The sequence below is a fragment of the Apteryx mantelli genome, chromosome 7, assembly GCF_036417845.1.
Source record: "Apteryx mantelli isolate bAptMan1 chromosome 7, bAptMan1.hap1, whole genome shotgun sequence".
NCBI lineage: Eukaryota > Metazoa > Chordata > Aves > Apterygiformes > Apterygidae > Apteryx > Apteryx mantelli.
The window spans coordinates 33,031,699-33,051,673 of record NC_089984.1 but is presented as its reverse complement, the minus strand read 5'-3'; the positions used below and the strand labels follow the sequence as shown (position 1 = coordinate 33,051,673).

Below are 19,975 nucleotides of genomic sequence, written 5' to 3'. Positions count from 1 at the left end.
GTTTTGCCTTTTTACTAGCCAAGGACTTCAATGTGTGCATCTCTTCATAAAAAGAAAGGATATTCCGGATGGCTTTTAAACCTTCTCCTGGATATATTAAGAAGTAAATACTATGTGTGAAATCACCAGCAGAGAAATTCAACTCAGACTAAAAATAGTTTCCTTCTGTTTTCTTATTCAGAAAAATGCTAATGCCTGGCTCTAGCATTCTCACGTTTCTTTATACAATGGACAGTCTTCTAATAAAAGCATCCTCTTGTGCACTGTCTTATTCCCTTCACAGTTGCCTGAACCAGGTTTTCTCTTCTTTCTGATCCTAGAATATCTTACAGCTAGACATGGCAACTGTGGAAAAATAACAGTAATAGTAGTAAGGTATAAACATGTTGTTAGCTTCTTTGAATATGATTTAGCTGCTGAAAAGCAAATGATGGTTACAAACATATGACCAGCCACCTGTCTGCTGATCACCAGCAAGTGCTTCCTGGACCACCGTTTAAGAACTTGAAATTAGTAGAAAAACATTCCATAGTTAATTAAAAGCCTTATTTTTATGAAAGTCAAAAGAGATGGCTCTGCACATAATCTCACACAAAAAACCTCTGGCACAACTGACAAATCTCTTCCCATTTCTTAGTTTCCCATGCTTGCAGATCTAATGTCTTTTCCACAACTCATAGTAGGTTCTAGGAGAACAAACTCTGCCATGGGCCATTTGGTGGTTTCAGGTGTATCACCTTACGTTGCTGTTGTACTGCAAGATGCATGTGCTGAAATAGTCCTTGAACAAGAAAACATGAGGTCATTTTTAGCTATTGATATTCCATGAGAATGGAAGATGTGTGGATGTAAGTAAGAATGGAACACAATACTGCTATGGCAATCATTTAAGAAATATTATGCTCTTACAAATCAGTAAGTCAACATGTTCATCTGAGATCACTGTGTATCTATTTGAGGTACATGGAAGTACTTGCATTTTAGTGTCCTAGTATCAAATAATACATATCAAAATATCATATTGGTAGTTGAGATTAACTTAATCTTATGTACCTGATTTGTTTTGCATTGTTCACCTGTTTTGACTTTGTGGTCCTTGTGGTAGTACTCTTTCTTCAGCTCAGAGCACTCTGTCAACATTTAACAGTGAATCGCAGTCAGGAAAGTGTAGCTAGCTTTCAGCCTCAGCTCTTCACTAGCTAACATCTTGCCATGAAGCATGGCTAAAAAGGCTGTAAATGAATACAAATTGAAAGTTAACAGGGCTATTTCATGGCTTTTACTACAGCAGCAACAGTACCCATGTCACAGAACAAATTTACCGAGAAAACAATTTTTACTGTCAACACCATTGGGAAAAAGCCAAAGCTCCCATTCAAGTTGCAGCAGTTCTGCCTGAGTTAAACAAATGCAAAAAATGAGGATTTTATGATTTTCCTACTTCCTCCAAAAATGTGGTGCCCTTTTTGCATTACAGGCCAAGATGTTCTGATCAGCCACAGTGCTTTCAAATCAAACATTTTACTTTACCTGTTGCTTGACCTTAACCCACTGGCTCTCCTTGGGATTCCTCTCTCCATCTCTGTTCCCCTTTCTCTTGTTCTGCTGCTGTACTGCTTAAGTTAACATTACTTTTAAAAGTTCCTTTTTAATCAGATAGAGCCTGCTGGCATGAGCTGTCAGCAGTATTCATTTCTGGAGGCACTTGCCTTATGTTGCATTGCCTTGGCAACAAGATTTAGCAGCAAGGCAATAGCCTTGAACTTGTCAGAGTCTGTTACAATGCGCCTCGCATGTATTGCTCCCCAGCACATCGGGTTGCTATAACAACTTCTAACAATAAAACTCATCTCTCAGCTTTAAATACAGGAACTTTTACAGTCTGTTTCCTGGCAGAGCTGCAGCTATATTATGTGAATCCTGGCTGGGGTTGTTTCTCCTTCTTCTTCCTTTCTGCAAATGGTAGCAGCCCTCCTCTGCTCTTCCTCCAGGGAAAGGCACCCTCCACAGCTGCTCGCTGTGTCCTGGAGGGAGGCTGCAGGCCGCAGAGAGTGGTGCTTTGGTCTGTATCAGCATCAGCCTTGTCTCCTGCTCCAGCTAATGCTCAGCTAACGATAGGGATGGGAGCAGAGGAGCAGAGCTAGAGTGGCCAGACCTCCAGGGGACCGATGATTGTCCCCGTGTCATCCAGCCCTGTCCAGCACAGATCGTCATGACACAAATGTCACTGATGTCTTACAAGTAGGTCTGAATCACTGATTTTAGATCTTAAAAAAAATCCTAGTGGAGGCAAGGCATATATATTGCAGCATCAGCGCCAGAGAAGCCCTTTAATAAACCAGAAACATATTTATTCAATGGAAGTGCACAGCTAGGAGTATAAATTGAGCCGGCGTAGCATCAGGAAGTGTGGAGGTTTCCCAGAAGCTTGTCCTCTGCCCTGTAGCACCTCCTTCCTGTACTTCATTCATGGCGATAGTGTAAAGTACTCATCCTTTTCCTGTATGTCACTGCGATGAGTATCTCGTGCAGACTGAATATCATTCTCACTCTTCCATAACGCAGGTCATATTTCTTCAAAGGGACAGAATTCATAACCAGCAAATCGAACAATGGGAAAGCTTGTTTAAGAATAACTCAGGATACAGCATATTTCAAGTGCAGCGAGGGATGCAAACAGCAACAGGAAAGAAGCAGCAGCTCTTTCTTCCTTTAGGAATAAAGCTCCCGGCTCCTGCAGCCAGGAAGCACTGACTATGATACTGCATTCGATGAGATATGGAAGGAGGCAGATCTCTGCCTAAGTGAAGGTCAGTTTGTTTACACAGATTTTAAAAAGTAAAAATGGTGCCTTTCATTTTTGAAAATTATTGCCAAGCTAAAGAAAATAATTCCAGGTAGCAGGAATGTCAGATTTCAGAGAGAGGGGCGTTTCCTGGGGATCTGGCCTCAGACTGCTTTCCAGGACTGAGGAAGCAGAGTTTGCAATAAAATGGGGAGCCTAAGGCACCGAGTTCTGCACGAACCTGCAGGGAGAGGCCGTCCCGGACCAGAGGAGTTTATGGTTTAAACAGTCGAGGCAAAGCAGGAGTGGGAGGAGAAGCAGAGGCACCCACTGAGTTGTCTGAGGTCATTCGGGGAGCCAGCGGCAGCATGAGGATTGCAGCTCCCCGTCCCGTGCTCTCGCCATGCTGCCGCTGCCTCCACAGCGATGGGGTTTCCAGCACTGCAGACTCCCTCTCCGTCTCTCAAAAGTCAATGTCCAAAGCAGGGCTACAACCTCTTTCCCAGCGTCTGCTCTCTGCTCCTGCTCGCTCACTGGAGCTGTTCACTGTGTCCCTCATCATTTATTTTATCTGTTTTAGAAAGATGTGTGCTCTCATCGTGCTCAGGTTTGTGTGCTAAACACTGACCACCGCCCGGGAGTGCTTGCCAGGTGAGCATGGGGGTTCACTCCATAAGGCCAGTTGTGGGACCTGGGCTACATTTCTAAGGTTTACAGTTTCTACATGGGACATGTGTAGAACGTTTAATACCAACTTTTCCACTTTGTCCTGTTATCTGAGACGGACAGTAACCCAATACTTTGTGCCTGGACTCCTGCACCCACTAGAACAAACATCTGTTTCTTGTCCTGTGATTCATTTAATATATTGCACAGCACAATATGCCAAATTATTTCAGCAAATTCAGGCCCAAGTGACTTTTCCTTAGCTGAATGGGCCTTGCTCACAAAGGCTGTGACTTCAGGTTGGAGTCGGCATTTGTAAAATGTGGTCTTTAATTTCTCTGAAGTTACATCAATTGATCCCTAGTGTGAGAGAAGACATGTTCTGATTGCTGGAACGGGAATCAAGAGATCTATAGCCTCTGCCACTGAATTTCTCTGTGGCTTCGTCGAGTTTATATATAATACAAGTAAATCCCTACTGTACTGCTAATGTTAACTATAAACAAAATCTATGTCCGGTCCTTCGCTGTCAATTTGAGATGCATCTTGAAGGCCTGACAATGCAAAATTAAATACGTGTTTCCTAAGGAAATGAGGCTTCACAGGTTGTGCAATTTGTCCATCTGTTTGTCCATCACCACTTCCACAGAAGCATAAAACTTACTGCTGTTAAGGAAGTATAACCTGATGAATTGGATATATTGCCTTTATTTTTTAAATATGAAATCATGCTTACTGTGCAACAGAGACTTCTATTCAGTCAATACGATGCTTTTCTTCCTCAAAATCTTTGTTAGCGCCCAGGCTAACTGGGTTCAGTAACCTGCATGCATGCATTTTGGCCTGATACCCGGGAAGCATTTTTATTACACAAAGTTTCCTTATCTACTCCAGAAGCAAAACTAACAAAATCTGGTATCCTCACACTGACAGCCTGCATTCAGGGCCCCTGCCTTTAATAATACGCCTACGTCCCTCCCGCACCCCTGAATGCTTGGTGGGCAACGGGTGTGTGTGCTCTCTCTTCCTTAGCATCAGTAAGCTTTATGCTTGCTGAACAAATGATCTCCTAAAAGAGCTTAGTATGGCACCAGTGACCACTGTGGTCTCTTTTTAAAAGATGATTCATGCATTATATCTAGACTTTTCCCATCTTTTCTCCTCCTGTGGCAGACAGGAAAACTAAGAAGTCTTGGAAATGGCCATGGAGCACATATTTAACTTGCAAAAGGCTGAGCGCAGGTGAGCAGGGATGCGTTTGCACTGTTGTGTGTGGAAACAGAGCCGGGCAGAGAACTTGGCAAACATTTCATTTTCATCCTTGTCATTAAAAGTTTAGAAGTGAAGTCCTAACATCTGTTATTTAAGTGAAAAGTGTGGACGTGGATACACTTGGATATCTACCTGACCTGCTGCTGCCGCCTTTTCCTTTCCAAATGCACAAATGCAGCTGCTGGGAACCACCCAAATGCGATCAGCTTCCAGTGCTGGCTGCCTGAATTGTCCTCATAAGAAAGACAAAGATAAGATCTCTAGATAGGCTCCTTCCTTCTTTCCCTGATATCTTTTCCCCCAAACACACAACTTGTTGTTGCAGTTTCCAGTTTCACTGTTTCCAAACACACAAAATTTATTTTAAACCGGATCCAAAGCAGCTTGTGACATGTGTTTAAAACCTCCATTTAACTCAGGTTTGAAAGCTTAAAACAGGATCAACTTTCTGTTGAAACGTTCTCAGGCCTTTCCTTCCCTTGGCATGCTGCATTGCTGCTGTTACATACCGCAGCTTCATTTCTACAAAAATACTGGTATTAATTGTTGCTAGATAATTTTCTAGGGGGGAAACAGGAAGAAAACCATACTCAAAACGCTTGCTGTCTCCTACGTGGACACACACGTGTGCCTCCAGGCTGTCAGGATCTGACCTTGCCAGAACTAGCACACATGCCTAACTGCTACCAAACTCACTGGAGAGCTTCTGCGAGTAAAACAACTTCACTGTTTGCAAGACAGCCCCCGCAAAGCACAAATGCAAGCAGGTAAGTTGTTGTCCTGGCAATTCCAGCGCTGCCGCTCTAATAGCAGGGGTTATTCTGCAGTTGTGGGGCTGCATGTGAGCAACCTCATAAAAGCACGTTTAGCCCCTTGCTCCAAGGGAAAGCTAACCCCCTCCCCGCCTCTCACACCCCACAGCCTTCCTGAGACATTTCTTGGCTTGGAAACGGTGCCGCGGCTGCAGCTGCGTGGATCCATGGCAACGGGAGCGCCGAGCAGTCCCGCTTCCCCAACCCCACGCCAGCAGAGCGGAGGTGAGCGCGTCCTTCAGCCCCCCCAATGCCCAGCAGGATCCAGACACACACCACCAGTGGGACGCTGCCGCTCAAAAGCCCTGGTGCTGGAGCCAGGCTCCTGCTGTGAACTGAGCCACGACCATGTCATATATGCCCAACACGAGAAGGTGAATGAAATGAGAGTTACAGCTGTAATAAAGGTATCATGCGTCTAGGAGGGTTGATAAGGTAATGGGACTTCTTTTATGGCTCGTTTCCTGGTCTTGATCACTTGATGTGGATCAAGATTACAAAAGAGTTAATGGCCTCTGTCCCATTGCGAAGTTGGTCTCAGGCAATTTTGGTTGCTACTTGTCAGGTCTTCCTACCTCTCCCCTCTCTTTTTTCATCTGATGCAAATATAGCATTATAAGAACATAAAAGATAGACTAATTATGACAATTTAATTAAAAGCAAGGTATATTGAACTACTTTCATGAAATACCTTTGTAACAGAACTTGCAACATTTTAGTTAAGATCAAATAGCAGCTTAGAACGGACAGTTTCATGTCTTTAATCATTTCAGTTTATATATCATAGACAGCACTGTCTGATAAATTAATTATTAAAGTATTTTACATTATCCACATTGGCAAGTTCATTAGGGCCACTTCAAAGCTTCCCAGAGACTCCAAATGCCCAGGAACCAAGCACCAAACATTTTAGCTTAGCTGGAAAGCTCATTCCACTTTCTCTTATTTAACTTATTAGTCATGTATTATTCAAATGAAATAAATAGCGCTGCCTCCTGCCAGCATGCTCAGCTGGGCAAGGTCGGTAACAGCTCTCCTCGGCTGGCTCGCTCAGCACGGGGACCTCACCAGCGTTCAGCACAGGGGTGTCACCGGGCCATGTCTCAGCACACATCCTCGATGCACCCCGGGTCCCCCAGTGCCCATGCACAGAGTTAGCACTGGTCCTGCTGGGTCAGTGGTACTGGGATGCTCACTGTGTTTAGATTCTTACCTACGTCCTAATACTTATCTACCGAATCCTGGGTATTTGCCTGGTATATTATCCAAATCCCAAGTTTTCCTGCCTACCTGGGGAAAACGGGGATATCTCAATTTCTTCTCCATATGGGATGGGGTACGGTTGGGGCACCCACCTGAACCTAGGAGCCCGCAAGCCCTCCAGGTCTACTAGGTGAAGTCGGGGCCCAGGCACTGGGGGCTCACGGGTTCAGATCACATTCCTGCTTTGCTCCTAGGTGTTGGGCAGAAACCATACTAATACTCCTTTATATTTTTTAGATTCTCCACCTGTAAAATGGCCTGGATATAATCTACTTCAGAAGACTGGTCACAAGCATAACCAAGTGATGTCTGCAAAATGCTTTCTGATCCATGTACTTTTTCTTCTTACAAGACAATTCTCTTCTGGAGTGAAGTTCCTGAAAACAGCTCCCAGGTTCCTATGCAGAGAACTCACCAGTTTGTCATTATTATTTTCACCAGGCAGGGAGGAAAATTAGCCTAATTTTACAGTGTTCAGTGAGTCAAAAACACTTAGAAGTCACCTTTGGGTATGGAAGCCTACACAACATGGTTCTGCCAGACCAAGGACTTAAAAACAACTAAGAAGATCTTACAGACTTTGATATTATTCTATTTTCTGCTTTCTTCAGCATCTTCTGGGAAGATGGGAATCCAGACTTTTTTTTACCTTTATTAAATCAAGATCTTAATCAGGAAGGCAGAAGAAGAATGGGGTCACATGCTGGCCCCCAAACAATGTAGTAAGATGTTTTCAGTGGCAGCATAATTTATTTTATTTTAAATTACTGAGACATAAATATCACATTGATATTCTGTCTGCAGTGAGGCTTGTTATTTCTGCACTGAACTGGGACCTAAGCAGAGAAATTTAATCAAATCTGATATTCCTGGTTTGCTCCCCACTGGCTCCGGGGGTTTGTAAGGTAGAAGGTGAGGCAGTACAGACCTGCTCTCCTTGGACTGGCTTCTGACACTCCTCTGACAGGCAGGACAGTCACTATATCCAAACCTGGAGGAATTAATGAGGCAAGTTAAATGGAGATGCTAAGCTCCCTGAGCTTCCCTGACCCGTCCTTTCCCTGGTACGCTAAGCTCTGCGAGCAGCCTGGTTATTTCATGCTGGGGGCATTCCCCAAGTCACCCTCCCACACAGGAAATACATTTTCTTTCTTCCCTGTATTTGATTGCTGCTGCTCCCACAGACTGCTAGCTAACCCAAACTGACTTATTAATGATTCACTGGCAAAAAACAAGCAAGCAAACAGTTTCACTGGCACCGGTGATAAGCCTGCCTTGTCTTTAGCTACTGTCCTAAATTCAGCCAAATCGAAACCTCTGCAAATGAGGAAGGGAAGAGGCTAGACAACCTTCACCCTGCCCACGGGGACTCCCCACTGGGAAGCAAGCTTCCCCGCCGCGCCTGGGCAGAGCCGTGGCAGTGACACAAGGCGGTTTAGGGAGGCCAGTCTCCTCCGAGCGTGAATGAGCGTCTTTGATCCCTCCGAGCACAGTCACAGCAAAGATGGGGGAAGGGAGGTGGCGGGAAGATCAGGTCTCTCTGCCTTTATCTGATACACAGGCTGCGGGTTTAACGAGGAGGGGGTGAAAATGCAGTTCTAGGAGCATCAAGGGCTCTTTTACAACCCCTTGGTTGTAAAAATCAGCACTGGAGGTACTTTCCAGGGCACTGGAGCATGTGGAACAGGCCAAGAGAACTGGCAAGCATATGGATGTGTAGGGGCACAGCAGGGTGTTAAAAGTCTCCGTTTCCCTTGGGTACAACGTGTAAAAGCAGGGAAGGACAGTGGAGGAAAAGGTGTCTCCCCAGTGCAGGATTGTCTGGTGAGCTGGAGAAACACGTGAGAAACATTTGAAATGTTTCAGATGGATCCATCCCCCTTCCCTGGGCAGATGCAGAGCTCTGACAGGTGCAGCTCTCTACAACCCTTTATTAAGAGCTGCAGCCAAATGCAAAATCTAACCCTGAATTATTATCATCAGTCAGAGGAGGCTGAAAAGGCCATTCCACATTGCTGATTGGATTCAGCTGCAGAGTTCGACATCGGCAAATGATCTCCGTGATCGTTGTGCCAATGTTGCAGGGCTTTTTAAAAGTCCTGACATGTGCTTTAATATGAGCATCGCTGGATTCTGGCATGCTTCCAAGAAATGAATCTTATCAGTAAATATTCTGCAGGGTGAGCAGAATATAGTCTGTAACACAAATGCAAACAAGTTTATAGTTTACCCTGATGGGGACACTGATGTGATGATGAAAGTGAGCCTTTCCAGCCCAGACTGCTAGGATTGTATAGACCCCTCATGGGCAGGGCCAGAAGATGCGGTGAGAGTAACTGGGAAAGAGCAATTAGCTTCACCCAAGGAGATTAATGAGGAAAGAAAACTTCCCGCTGTAACAGTCGTGTTAGCAAGCCTCTCCCCCCTCTCTTCTGTGCCTGTCACCGGGAGTGCTTCGCCAAGGCTGCCTGCACCGACAGCCCGCCAGCTGCTCCGGAGCAGGAGAGGCTAAGGAGCCAGGGCAGCCTTTTCGGCTGCGGGTGCCACCAGCATCCTAGCTGCTCCCTGCCGTGATCAGCCTGCTTGGTCTGCCTCCACGTGCTGAGCTCTTCTTGGGGAAGAGCCAGCAGTCCCCCAGCCCCATCCAACAATGCTTCCCAAAGGTAGGATACTGGTTGCAGGAAATACATTTTATTCTCTTCTTTTGGATTACAAGCTGTGCTGTAGTGCATTACGCCTTAAATATTACTCTAGAGACGCGTATGAGAGAGAGCTCGGCAAGCTGGGGAGAGCGCTGTGGAGGTAAGGGAGCTGGCTGGGAGCCGGCCACAGGATGTCGGGGGGAGCCGGGGGAGCTGGGTTTGCTCAGCCTGGAGAAGGGCTTACAGAGAAGATGGAGCCAGACCCTTTTCAGATGTGAACAGTGAAAAGAAAGAGGCAACAGATACAAATGGCAACTAGGAAATTCTGATTGGATATAGCAAATAAACCTTTTCACCTTGAGGGTGGTTGGCACTAGCACAGGCTGCCCAGAGAGGCTGTGTATTCTCCATCCTTGAAGATACTCAGAACCCAACTGGATGGTCCCTGAGCAACCTGCTCTAACTTTGAAGCTAGCTTTGAGCAGGGGTGGACTGCAGACCTCCAAAGATCTCTTTTACAGTTCTATCATCCTGTCTTTGCTTCATGCCTCTGCTGGAAACACATGAACAGTCATGGAGACTCAAGTGGTTTAGTATTAGCTTGGCTTGCATTGACTAGCTAGACACAGCAGCAAGCGTTTGGCTAGTCTGCGGGTAAAGCTTTGCAGGATAGAGTACTACTGTGTAGACTGAAGGGAGAGGAAGGAGGATGGGCAAAGTAGCTGCCAGCTGCTGCTACCTGCCTTCTCCTCCAGAAATATGCATATAGATTAAGGGCCAGGGACTGGGACTGGTTTTGTGAGTCACCTATGCACTGACACAGACAGCTCTACCTGCGGGAGCCTGGGTGTAGCGCCCAGTCTGCGCACCTTTAAGGGGCCGGCCTGAGCGCCATGCTGTCAGCCGAATATCCCTTCTCCCACTGAGTCTCCAGGATGCACAGCAGGCCCTGAACTAACATGGTGCTCACTGAGAGCCGCATCTTCCTCTCCTCTTCACCCTCAACAGATCCATGCCTGGACTGGGCGTAGTGACAAAACGCCGTGTGTGAGTGGCACAGGGTGGCTGCAGCACTGTCATAGCGTGGGGCTCTTGGGGCAGCCCTGACTGCTGCAAGCAAACCCTCTCCAGCCTGGAAGCAACTACAAAGCAGCCTTTTTGCCCTGGTCGTAGTCTCCCTTTGTGGCTATGGTCTCATTTCAGCATTTCTGTAACAGCCTCCCATTTTTGTCAACTGGGTTAACTTACAGACCACCAGTAAAAACTGCCAGGGGCAGAAGAAAGTGGTGGAAAGTATTTTCATTATGGAGAAAGCATGGAAAAATTGTCAGATTTTACAACAGCTGCACTCGCTATTGTTATGAATACAACCCTCCTCCCTCCCAAGCAGAAAATTGATGGTTATTAAGCTTGAAAAGTAGATGGTACCTTTTCTTTTGAGGTATTAAGTGAAACAATGGGATGCTGACATGTTGCTGGAGCTGTGCTCCACACCAGAAATAAAGCTGTCTGTATCCAAAGGCCATCAGTTCATTGCCGGGAGAGCCAGTGCAAGGCCCCAGCAACTACCAAGGTGCTTTGCCAGCCCTGGAGACAGCAGGCCTCCTTCTCCCTCCACTTCACCGGATCTGAAACAAGAGCAACTCCACTGATGCCGGCCTAGAGCACGGGAGAGAGGAGCCAGACACATTTGCTAGGCTGCTTTGAATCCCCCTCCAGACTTTTTTTTTTGAAAATTTAGAGCGAAGCAGATCAAAGAAACAGGGAACAGAAGCCAAGGCAGAGGTTTTGAGGATATTGCTCTGAAGCAGTGCCAGGTGATTCGCTGAGCTCTGCTTTTTCACCTTGGGGAAGCATCCATCAGCCTTCAAACATAGACATTTCCTGCCAGTTCCAACATGCTCTGTTTTTTCCTAGGTTCACCAGAGGTTTTCTTAAACATCTCACCCAAAAGACAGGAGCCTGCTCCCTCCAGATTGCCTTCAGGACCAGGCTGTCCCCAGTAAAGCAGATCTGAGCGACAATGGTGTGTTGGATGAGAAACCCCAGAGGGGCAACGGCAAATGTGAGAAATGCGACAGGGTCCTCCTACGTACCAAAGGGGCCCCATATGCCCCCCAGTCTCTGCCACTGCTGCTGCTGCGCTGAGTGGGGGCAGCATGTGCCAGCAGCATGGCGCTCGGGGGGCTACCAGGGGTGGGAGGGTTTGGTCTTGGCAGGAGGTGTAAAGCACACCCAAGGGAGTATGGAGGCACATGGTGTGGAGAAAGCCAGCTGATACCCTCATAGCAACAAAAGCAGCAGAGATGCAAACTGGCAGCAGGATAAATGAAAGCTACACCTCTTCCCTCAAGGGGGGTTCAGCAGGTAAATACCCACGCAAAGTAGCTGCCTCAAAACACTGTGAGGTGGGTGGTGTCTGCGGAGTACCTGGCCCGGGAGGCTAGATGAAGGCACGAGCAGATAGGGAGGCTCCTGGCAGAGAGCAGCTATGGCAAGCCCTGGAAGAACCAGGCTGGCCCACCTGCAAAGGAGGTGTGGGGTCCCATTTTCACATCCTGCCCACGGCTCCCAGCTCCCTGGGATGCACTCTGTGCAGCTGGTGGCTCCTCACTCCACGAGGATGTCGGTATGCGATTCACAGGTCTGCCAAGGTTGGCCAACCTTGCCCTAGAGGATCATTTCAAGACAATTGACTCATGGCGAAAACCACCACTTAGATAGTCAACACTGCTCCTCAGGGGCTGGGCATCCCAGTGCTCACCCGGCTTGCGGCAAGGGGCCGGGGAGAAGACGAAGTTGCAACACAAGGCAAGGAAAGCATGAGGGAAAGCCCAAAGGTTTGAGAAGGCCTGTGGAGACACCTGGCTTTTCCTGGCTGTTCACACGGGATTCATCAGGCCAGCAGCCTCTCAGACAGGAAAGCAGCGGCACTCGGCTCTGTCCCAACCGCCACCCCGTCATCTTCTTCCCTCCACCCTCACCTATTTACTGCCCCAAAAGCAGTGTTCAGCGGCGGCCTGCCGCCCGGGCAGCCCCCTGCCACCTGCTTCCTCCCAGAGGCAGCTGCCCTCCCGGCTCCCCTCAGGGCACCGGGCTAACGCGCGCGCGGCGGTTATTAACGGTTGGCCCCAACAGCCGTGCGGCCACAAGGCCCGGTCTGGCGGCTGCGCCCGGCCCGTGCAGCGTAAGGCAACGCCTGGCTGAGAGGGGCTTTTTGCAGACCCGCAGGGCCCGAGCCCGCGGCAGGGCCCGGCGCCGCCGGCAGCTGCCCGCCGCTCCCCGCCCCGCGCGACTAACGGCCGCGCCGCGCCGCCGGCGTGACGTCAGCGGCGGGCGGCTGGCTGGCCGCGGCGGCCCACGTGGGCGCGGACGTCGCGGCGCCTGCGGACTGCGCGCGGGGGCGGCGGCAGGTGAGCGGCGGCGGCGGGAGGCGGGAGGCGGGAGGCGGCGGCGGGGCGCCGGGGCGGGCAGCGCCGCGGAGGCCCGGCCTGGCCCCGGGCGGTGCCGCGGCTCCGGGCAGCTCCGCGCCTTCGCCCGCCCTGCTGAGGGGGCGAAGCGAGAGGCCGCGGCGGCCCCTCCGCCCGCGCGGGGCCCGGCGGAGGCCGCGCAGCTCGGGCTCCCGCCCCGGCCGCCGGGCAGGGCCGGACCGGGCAGGGCGGCAGGTCGCCCCGAGCGGCGATAAGCAAGCGCGTGGCCGCGGTGCGAGGGCTCCTTGCCTGCTCAGCTCCTGCCTGCGGGATAAGGATGTTTTACGGGGGGCAAAGTTTGTCAGCGGCTCCGGCGCCGCCCTTTGCTTTCTCGGGCCCGGCGGAGCCTGGCAGCGGGCTGCACGGTGCCTCGTGCGAGCGAGCGGAGGCGAGAGGAGCCCGCGCGCGGGGAAGGCCCCAGGGAGGCAGGTAACGCCGCAGGCCGGCGCCCCCGGGGGGGCCGGGCCGCTGCTGCATCCGCTGCCTTGGTTTCATCTCTCTTTGCTCTTAATCGCTGAAGTGAGTTAGTAATGACGGAGAAGCTGTTTTAGCTTCGTACAGGTTTATAATTATGGCCAGGAAAGGAAAGGTCACCTGTTAAAAATTATAGGGGGACCAGACTAAATGGCCACTCAAAAGCTGGGAGGAAATAGCTCCTCTTTCTGTGGAAATTAAGGGCAGTTTTACTGGAAAGCTTGGGGAAGATTTAAGTGATTTCTTATGCTGTAGGAGTTACCTAAAATAGATGTCCTCCTTAATGTGGGTTTCATTGCTAATCTACCTTAGTTGTGTTTTTAATATTGCAAGCAAATCCTTCAACAGAAAGTGCTTTTTAATTTTTTTTCTTTCTTCCTAAAGAGAATCCCTTCTGCTTGCTATGAAAAACCTTGCTTGTCAGCAAGGAGCTTTATTAAAAGGCAAAGCCTTATCATTCGTTGCCTGTTTAAATGAGACATTTAGGCTCCTGGACACAAAGCACAGGTCAAGAAACGAAGCTGTGCCTTTATGAGTTTATGAAAAAGATTCTTTTCTTTTCTGCTGGCTAATCACTGTGTTGTTGCTCTCTCTCCTCTGTGTGCTTCCCTTCCCCCTCCCCCCCCCGAACATTAATCAGCAGCAATGTAAATGATTAGCTTGTTATAGAGGACCGACAAAACCAATCAAAATGAAATAAAGTTCAGTGTAACATGCAAACATGGTATAAACCTCTGAAATTTGTCCTGCGAGTAAATCCAAGGTGTAAGTGAAGTCACTGGAGTCAAGATATCACTTTGAGGATGTAGCAGGTAGTACCTTTTGAGCTTGGTTTGCTTCTTACTTGTGTCTGTGGACAGGTAGTCTGTCACATGTAAGCCCTGTGGGCCCTAAATTTCCTGTGATGAGAAGTGTGAAGGATGGTATTGGGTTGAGATTTTTACGCCTGAACGCAACAAATCTTGGTTCAGTTCCTGACTTGATCACAACTTTGCTGTGTGACCTTGGTCAAGTCACATGGTCTTCCTGTGGCTCTCCGAAATGGAGGCAGCCTCCTGCCTTCCTATTCAAATGGCAGATGTTGCAGGGCAGGACTGTGTCTTACTGTGTTTTGGCATAAGACCACACTCTTGCATGCAGCTTCTGGTTGTTATTGGGGTGTAAATAAAGTAAGTGCCTTGATAGGCAAAAAATATTTGAGACTTGTATGCTGTTTGTTTCTCCCATCTGTAAAATGTTTGTGGACATGGCTGGGAAATGAGCTGTGAAATTAACTGGTCAGAATAAAATACTGCATAGCACAGCATTCGAGCAGCACGGAGCTTCCACATCTTGTCCTGGAAAGTGATGGCATGAAAGTTGTAAGATCCCAGTGGATACTTAAAAATGTGAGAGGAGTGGGAAGAGAAATACGAAGGGCATTATCCCACCTTGGGCGCATATTGGAGAGGTGAGTGAAGAAGTGGTGGAGAGGACCTCTGAAGAAGTTCATGTTACATGACTTTCATAAGCTTTCAGGCCAGGCCTCCCCCGCAGGTTGAACATCTTTTGGAGTGAGCTGGTGCCTGTGACTGCAGCCTGCACTTGCATCAGGACAGCAGCATGGCCTTTTGTGTCACTAGGTGTGGGGCTCATGATGGGCCCCCAGATACTGACAGCCACTTGGTGGTGAATTGAGAGGTTGTTCAGTGCAATACCAAGCATCTGTCCTTAACAAAACCACAACGAAGGAGTACGAGTAGTCTGTGCCCTTGTTTTCCCCTCTGATCTGTCATCTTTCATCCACCCTGTGCCCTTCTCCTGCTCATCTGATCCCAGCTAAGATCTGCAGAGTATCTGCCAAAGGTCTCTCAAGAACGGGCCTGTGTACCTCCCTTCTCGCGGTGACCTGAGTGGGCTCGATGGACTGTTCCTCCTGTATAGTTGTTTTCTTGCTGTGTGAAATAACCTGCAGCCCAGAGGTGAATATCCCCAGGGAACTCATCGTCATGTACACCCTGGGGAGCAGATTTCTTTTGTCCAAGTTAATCCAATCACCAGTCCAGTATGAAATTTTGGCCTGTAGCGAGACCTCTTTAAAAAAAACAAAAAAACACCCCCCCTCCCCCCAAAAAACACCCATGCATCCTTAACCAGTCCATTTCTGAGTTCCTGAAATGTGTGGCATGCTCTCCCAGCAGTCTGCATTCCTGTGGCATATAGGCCACAATATCTCTGCCCTCAAAGTACAAAGACTGAAAATTGCTTCCTGTGCATGTAACTGATGTGGTTGCTTCTGATATGTGGGGACTTGGACTTGGGACCTTCAACACTGTGTGCAAACACCTTTTCTGGCTGTCATAGGGCTCCTCAAGCTGTGGGGAACATCTGAGGTGCTCTGGTTCCTGATGCTGTCCACATGCCAGAAGGGGTGGCCTGTGTGTACATCACCACTGTGCATGCCACTCCTTCACCAGGGAGTGAAGTTTCTTTACAGGATAGACAAAAATTGACTCTGGCCTCGGACTGATCTTAGCCTGTGTGTGTGAGTGGCCCAGGAGGGCTGGAGAAGCTCTGAAGTTTTGTGCTTTGTTTGAATTGCAGGTACTAAGATGAGTCCGAAAATTACAACAGAGCTGCTGAAGCAACTGCGACAGGCAATGAAGAGTCCCAAATATGTCCAGGAGCCTGTTCAGGCCTACATAGTGCCCTCGGGAGATGCCCACCAGGTATGGATGGATTTCAGGAATGATTGTACTTTTCTTCCCAGTAAAACATAAGCCAGGAATAATTAAATTCATCCTTGGCTCATGTGCTTTAATGATCCTAGCATAAACGTCAGGGTAAACTCTGAGAAACATCATGTTAGAAAAAGTTTCTGGAATCCATGCAGGGGATTGAGGTTTTTATATACTTGTAAGAAATCAGTGTGGATATTCCACCAGCAACTTCTCATCAGATTGTCTCCAGGGGAGCTCATGCTGCAAGAAAGGGAGCTTGCCAGAGCAATTGCTGTCCCTGTCTTGGCTGTTAGAGAGGATGGATTTACTGGGGGAGGAAAAGGCATTAACTGGGTTTTAATTTCCCCGTTAGCACCTCCTGATCAGCACATGCTCTTAATTCAGGTGACAAAGGATTGGCTGCAGAGCTTTCCCTTTGCCAGATCATGGCTGTGTCTGGCTCTGGCTGGAATTTGCTGCTTCATGCTAAAGCTCTGCAGACCCCATGTGGAGGGGCCTTTGGAGAGGAAGGGAGGGAACAGGCCTCAGTGACTTTTTTCCTTTCAAATGTTGCTCTGCATCATCTAGTTCTGTGTGCACAAGAGGAAGACAGACTGGGCTCATGGTGGTAACTGTGTTGCATGCTGCTTCCAACATTAAGATTGTTGCAGTCCATGACATTAATTTTAATTTGCTGAACTGCCTTTTACCTCCCCTGTCTGTTCATATGCAAGCTTCACTTTTCTGTCGCTCTGTTGGGAGACTCAAGAACTGGCAAGGCTAGAGCAGCTTTTTTGCTCCTCAGCCATTTTCAGGAAACAAAAGATCTGAAGCTTTGCTGGCTTGCACCCAAAGTTGTCCTTTACTCCAGGGTGTGCAGGATTAAATGCAACTGAATTGGACCCTGTGCCCTTGGCTTGGCACTGGGGTGAACTGGGTCCAGACTTGCCTGTGCCCTGAGACCAAATGTGCAGCATCATGTTTCCTCTCACAGAGATCCAAACTCGGGCAGGTAGAGGGGAGGCGTTTTCTGCAGCTGCTATTGTCTGCTGCATTCCTCCCTCAAGCTGCCTCTGTCCATATATAACTCTGGTTTCATTTCACTAGACACTAAATGCTGTCATGTGAGTTGAAGAATGTGACCCTCAGGACTCCTGGGTTTTTCTGTTGCTCTCTTTTTCCTTGACAGAGTGCAGTAAAGCAGAGAGCCCTGTGTTGCTATTTCCTGCCGGGCAAGTTGGTCAGGTTTCTCTGCAGAGCAAATCCATCTAAGTGGAAATGATTACTAAAAGCTGCTGATTCTGGCACCTCCTGACTAGCTAGTGCAGGGTTTTGTCTGTGAAGTTTGGGAATTGGTGCAATTTTAGACACTGGAAACCTGTGGATCCCAGAACAGGCTTACTGATTGCAGGTAAATTGTGATGAGCTGAGGTTTTCAGCTTCCCCATGTTCCAAGAAAGGGTTTGTTCCCTGCATGCAAATAAGAGCTTTACAGATCTGCAGTTAAGTTTTGCTCTTAGGCTGCTCTTCCTTCCGTGACTCAGAGGCCATGGTTTCATGATACAAAGCTTTTGGTGGCTTGAGCCATTTCTTCTCCATAGCCAAGCTATTTATTGCTGTTCTTGCCTCCCTCAGCTGTTCCTGAGGCTGTGCTGGGATCCATGTCAGAGTACTCATCCAACAAACAGTTTCCCCCCCTGCGGTACTGACAGAGGGTTTAGACTGGGGAAAACTTTATTCCCCTTTTGCTTGCAAAGAAACCCCTGGATTGGACTGATGCTATTAGGTCCCGAAGCTGCAACTTGCTGACTGACTTCTTTTTGTAACATCCCTGGGAATGGAGGGTGTCTTGCTGACTGAAACTTGGATATTTGAGCTCTGAGCTCTCTAATGTTTTTAATATTATTTTTCCTGCCAAGGCCAAAAGGCTTAGTTTTTTAATACTACCAGAGGCTTGCCACCAATCATATCTTTTGCTTTCCATGTTTAGTGGTATAAGGAGCTGAAAAGACTTGCAGAGCTTCTCCAACACAGTCTGCTCTGACTCTGGCTTACCCAAGGCTGCTAATACCCTAGATTTGTGGCTCCTCTAGCCAGCCCTGAATGTCTGCTGCTTTGATTTATATTTTTTATTTTTGGAACTTTTGATGCCGGTGAAGTCCAAAGCCTGGTGGGCAAGGAGAGCAGTCCCGCTCAAAAGCAGGCTGAAGTCTGTGCAAAGAGTCCCGCTTACTTCTGTGGATGTTGGGGTGGATCTTGTGGCTGGAGTTGTCAGAGGAACATGAAGTGCTGGGCTGTCGGGAATGAGGCACCTAATTCCTTTATGGTTCAGTTAAAAAGGCCTGTCTAAGCATTTGGGGTGTTACAATGGTGAATGCAGGATCCATTTTTATGTAGTGTCACCCAGTTCCCACTGAATCTGGAGTTTGCTCATGTGGGCATGTTCAGAGATTGGAGGAGCTTTCCTCTTGATGTGAGGGAATGATGTTTGGGTTGGAGCTTGGTTTTCGAGCCAATCACAGCTTAACTGGGGTTGGCTCCAGCTCCCCAGGCCTTGACTCAATAGCGAAAATAAATTTGGTCGGATCTGGCTGGTCTTCCACATCCAGGAAACACCTGTCCGGCTCAGGGCCCCATGTTTGGATTGGCGGAGATGCCATCTTCTGCTCATGTTTGGCTCCTCCGACACACACTGTCCTGAGCTGAGGAATCAGCAGAGTTATAAAGCAGTAGAGGCGATGACTTTTGCACAGGTTGCACTGACCTGTTCCAGATCTTACTGATACGGTTAGGTTTTTGGCAGCGAATACCAACCTCCTCCAAGTACACAGCAGTGTTTGTTCTTTAATGGTAGGGCATCAGTGTCATAGCTCGAAGGGCAGTGAGCTGCTCTTTCCATTGCTGCTCTTGGTTGACGTTAGAACGCCCTGGACAGAATGAGCTTTGGCATGTTAATGCCCCAACCATGCAAACTCCTGTGAGAAGCACCGCTCATCTCTTCGGGCTCTTCCTGGCTTAGCTCAGGGTTTCTGTGATGGAGCCCCCAGTTTTGACTGCAGGTCCCAGACCGACAGGTATGGTGGAGAGCAGCCACAAAAGGCCCGGAGAGGGCCGGGTGAAGGCCACCAGGGCTGCAAGACAAGCCCCAGGGAAATACTTTGTTCTGATCGTGCTGCGGCCTGTGCTTTGCGTGGCGTCCACAGGTGTTCCCCTTGTAATTTTAGCCCCTGCAAAATACATGCTCATCTTCGCACAGTCGGGGTTGCTGTATGGAACAGAACAGGTGGACAGGGCAGGAGGGGTGTGCAGGAATTCACACTGACGGATGAATGAACTGTCTTTCTTCCAGATCCCTCCTAGTCCCACTGACTTGCTGTAAATTCTTAAAACAGTCCCTGGATTTGTCTGCAAATGGGACAGTGTGAGTTATTTCCCACCAAATCAAGGTCCTTGTTAGTTTAGGTAAGCTTTAGCTAAGCAGATATAAGACTGGTAGTTTTTTTTTTTCCTCCTCTTTGTAGATTTAAAAAAAAAAAACCTTTTAAAATGACAGTGCATCTTATCTCGCTGTTCTGTGTTGTTAATGCAGCTAGCTCAGCCTTAATCCTTCCTGCGAATGTGAAGTTGTTTATCTGCATAAGCAAACCAGCCTGCAGTCTCTCTGCTGGGTAGATCAAGAGAAAGGGAAGAGAAACTGCTGGTGTGATTTCAGATGTACTTTATGATATGATCTACAACAGGAAATTTCCAGCGTCTCCTTTAGGCATCGGACCCTGGGAGATGGTTCCCCGACTGTGAGCTGGGTGTCTGATACAGTGAAGGGGAATTGTAGCAGTCAGCAGGCTGAAAATCAGTAGGAAATGCTGAAGTGGGGGGAAATCACTCCCAGCGA

The 19,975-nt window shown here is 48.4% G+C and overlaps 1 protein-coding gene and 1 long non-coding RNA gene across 3 annotated transcripts in view; both read left to right on the top strand.

The window, feature by feature from the left end:
* Nucleotides 1-4,708: 4,708 nt before the first annotated feature.
* Nucleotides 4,709-7,590, top strand: LOC136992423 (uncharacterized). Of its 2 annotated transcripts, none has more exons than XR_010884656.1 (3): nucleotides 4,709-5,490; nucleotides 5,645-5,909; nucleotides 7,036-7,590. It is a non-coding gene; the product is annotated as an uncharacterized lncRNA (long non-coding RNA). The 2 variants fall into 2 exon arrangements; XR_010884657.1 differs by having other exon boundaries at nucleotides 4,717-5,490; nucleotides 5,645-5,760.
* An 8,377-nt stretch (nucleotides 7,591-15,967) lies between these two features.
* Nucleotides 15,968-19,975, top strand: part of XPNPEP1 (X-prolyl aminopeptidase 1) — a 40,083-nt gene continuing 36,075 nt past the window's right edge. The window contains exon 1 of the mRNA XM_013955861.2: nucleotides 15,968-16,092. Within this exon, the coding sequence (XP_013811315.1) occupies nucleotides 15,976-16,092 (117 nt within the window). The 5' untranslated portion in view covers nucleotides 15,968-15,975. The remainder of the gene's footprint in view (nucleotides 16,093-19,975) is intronic.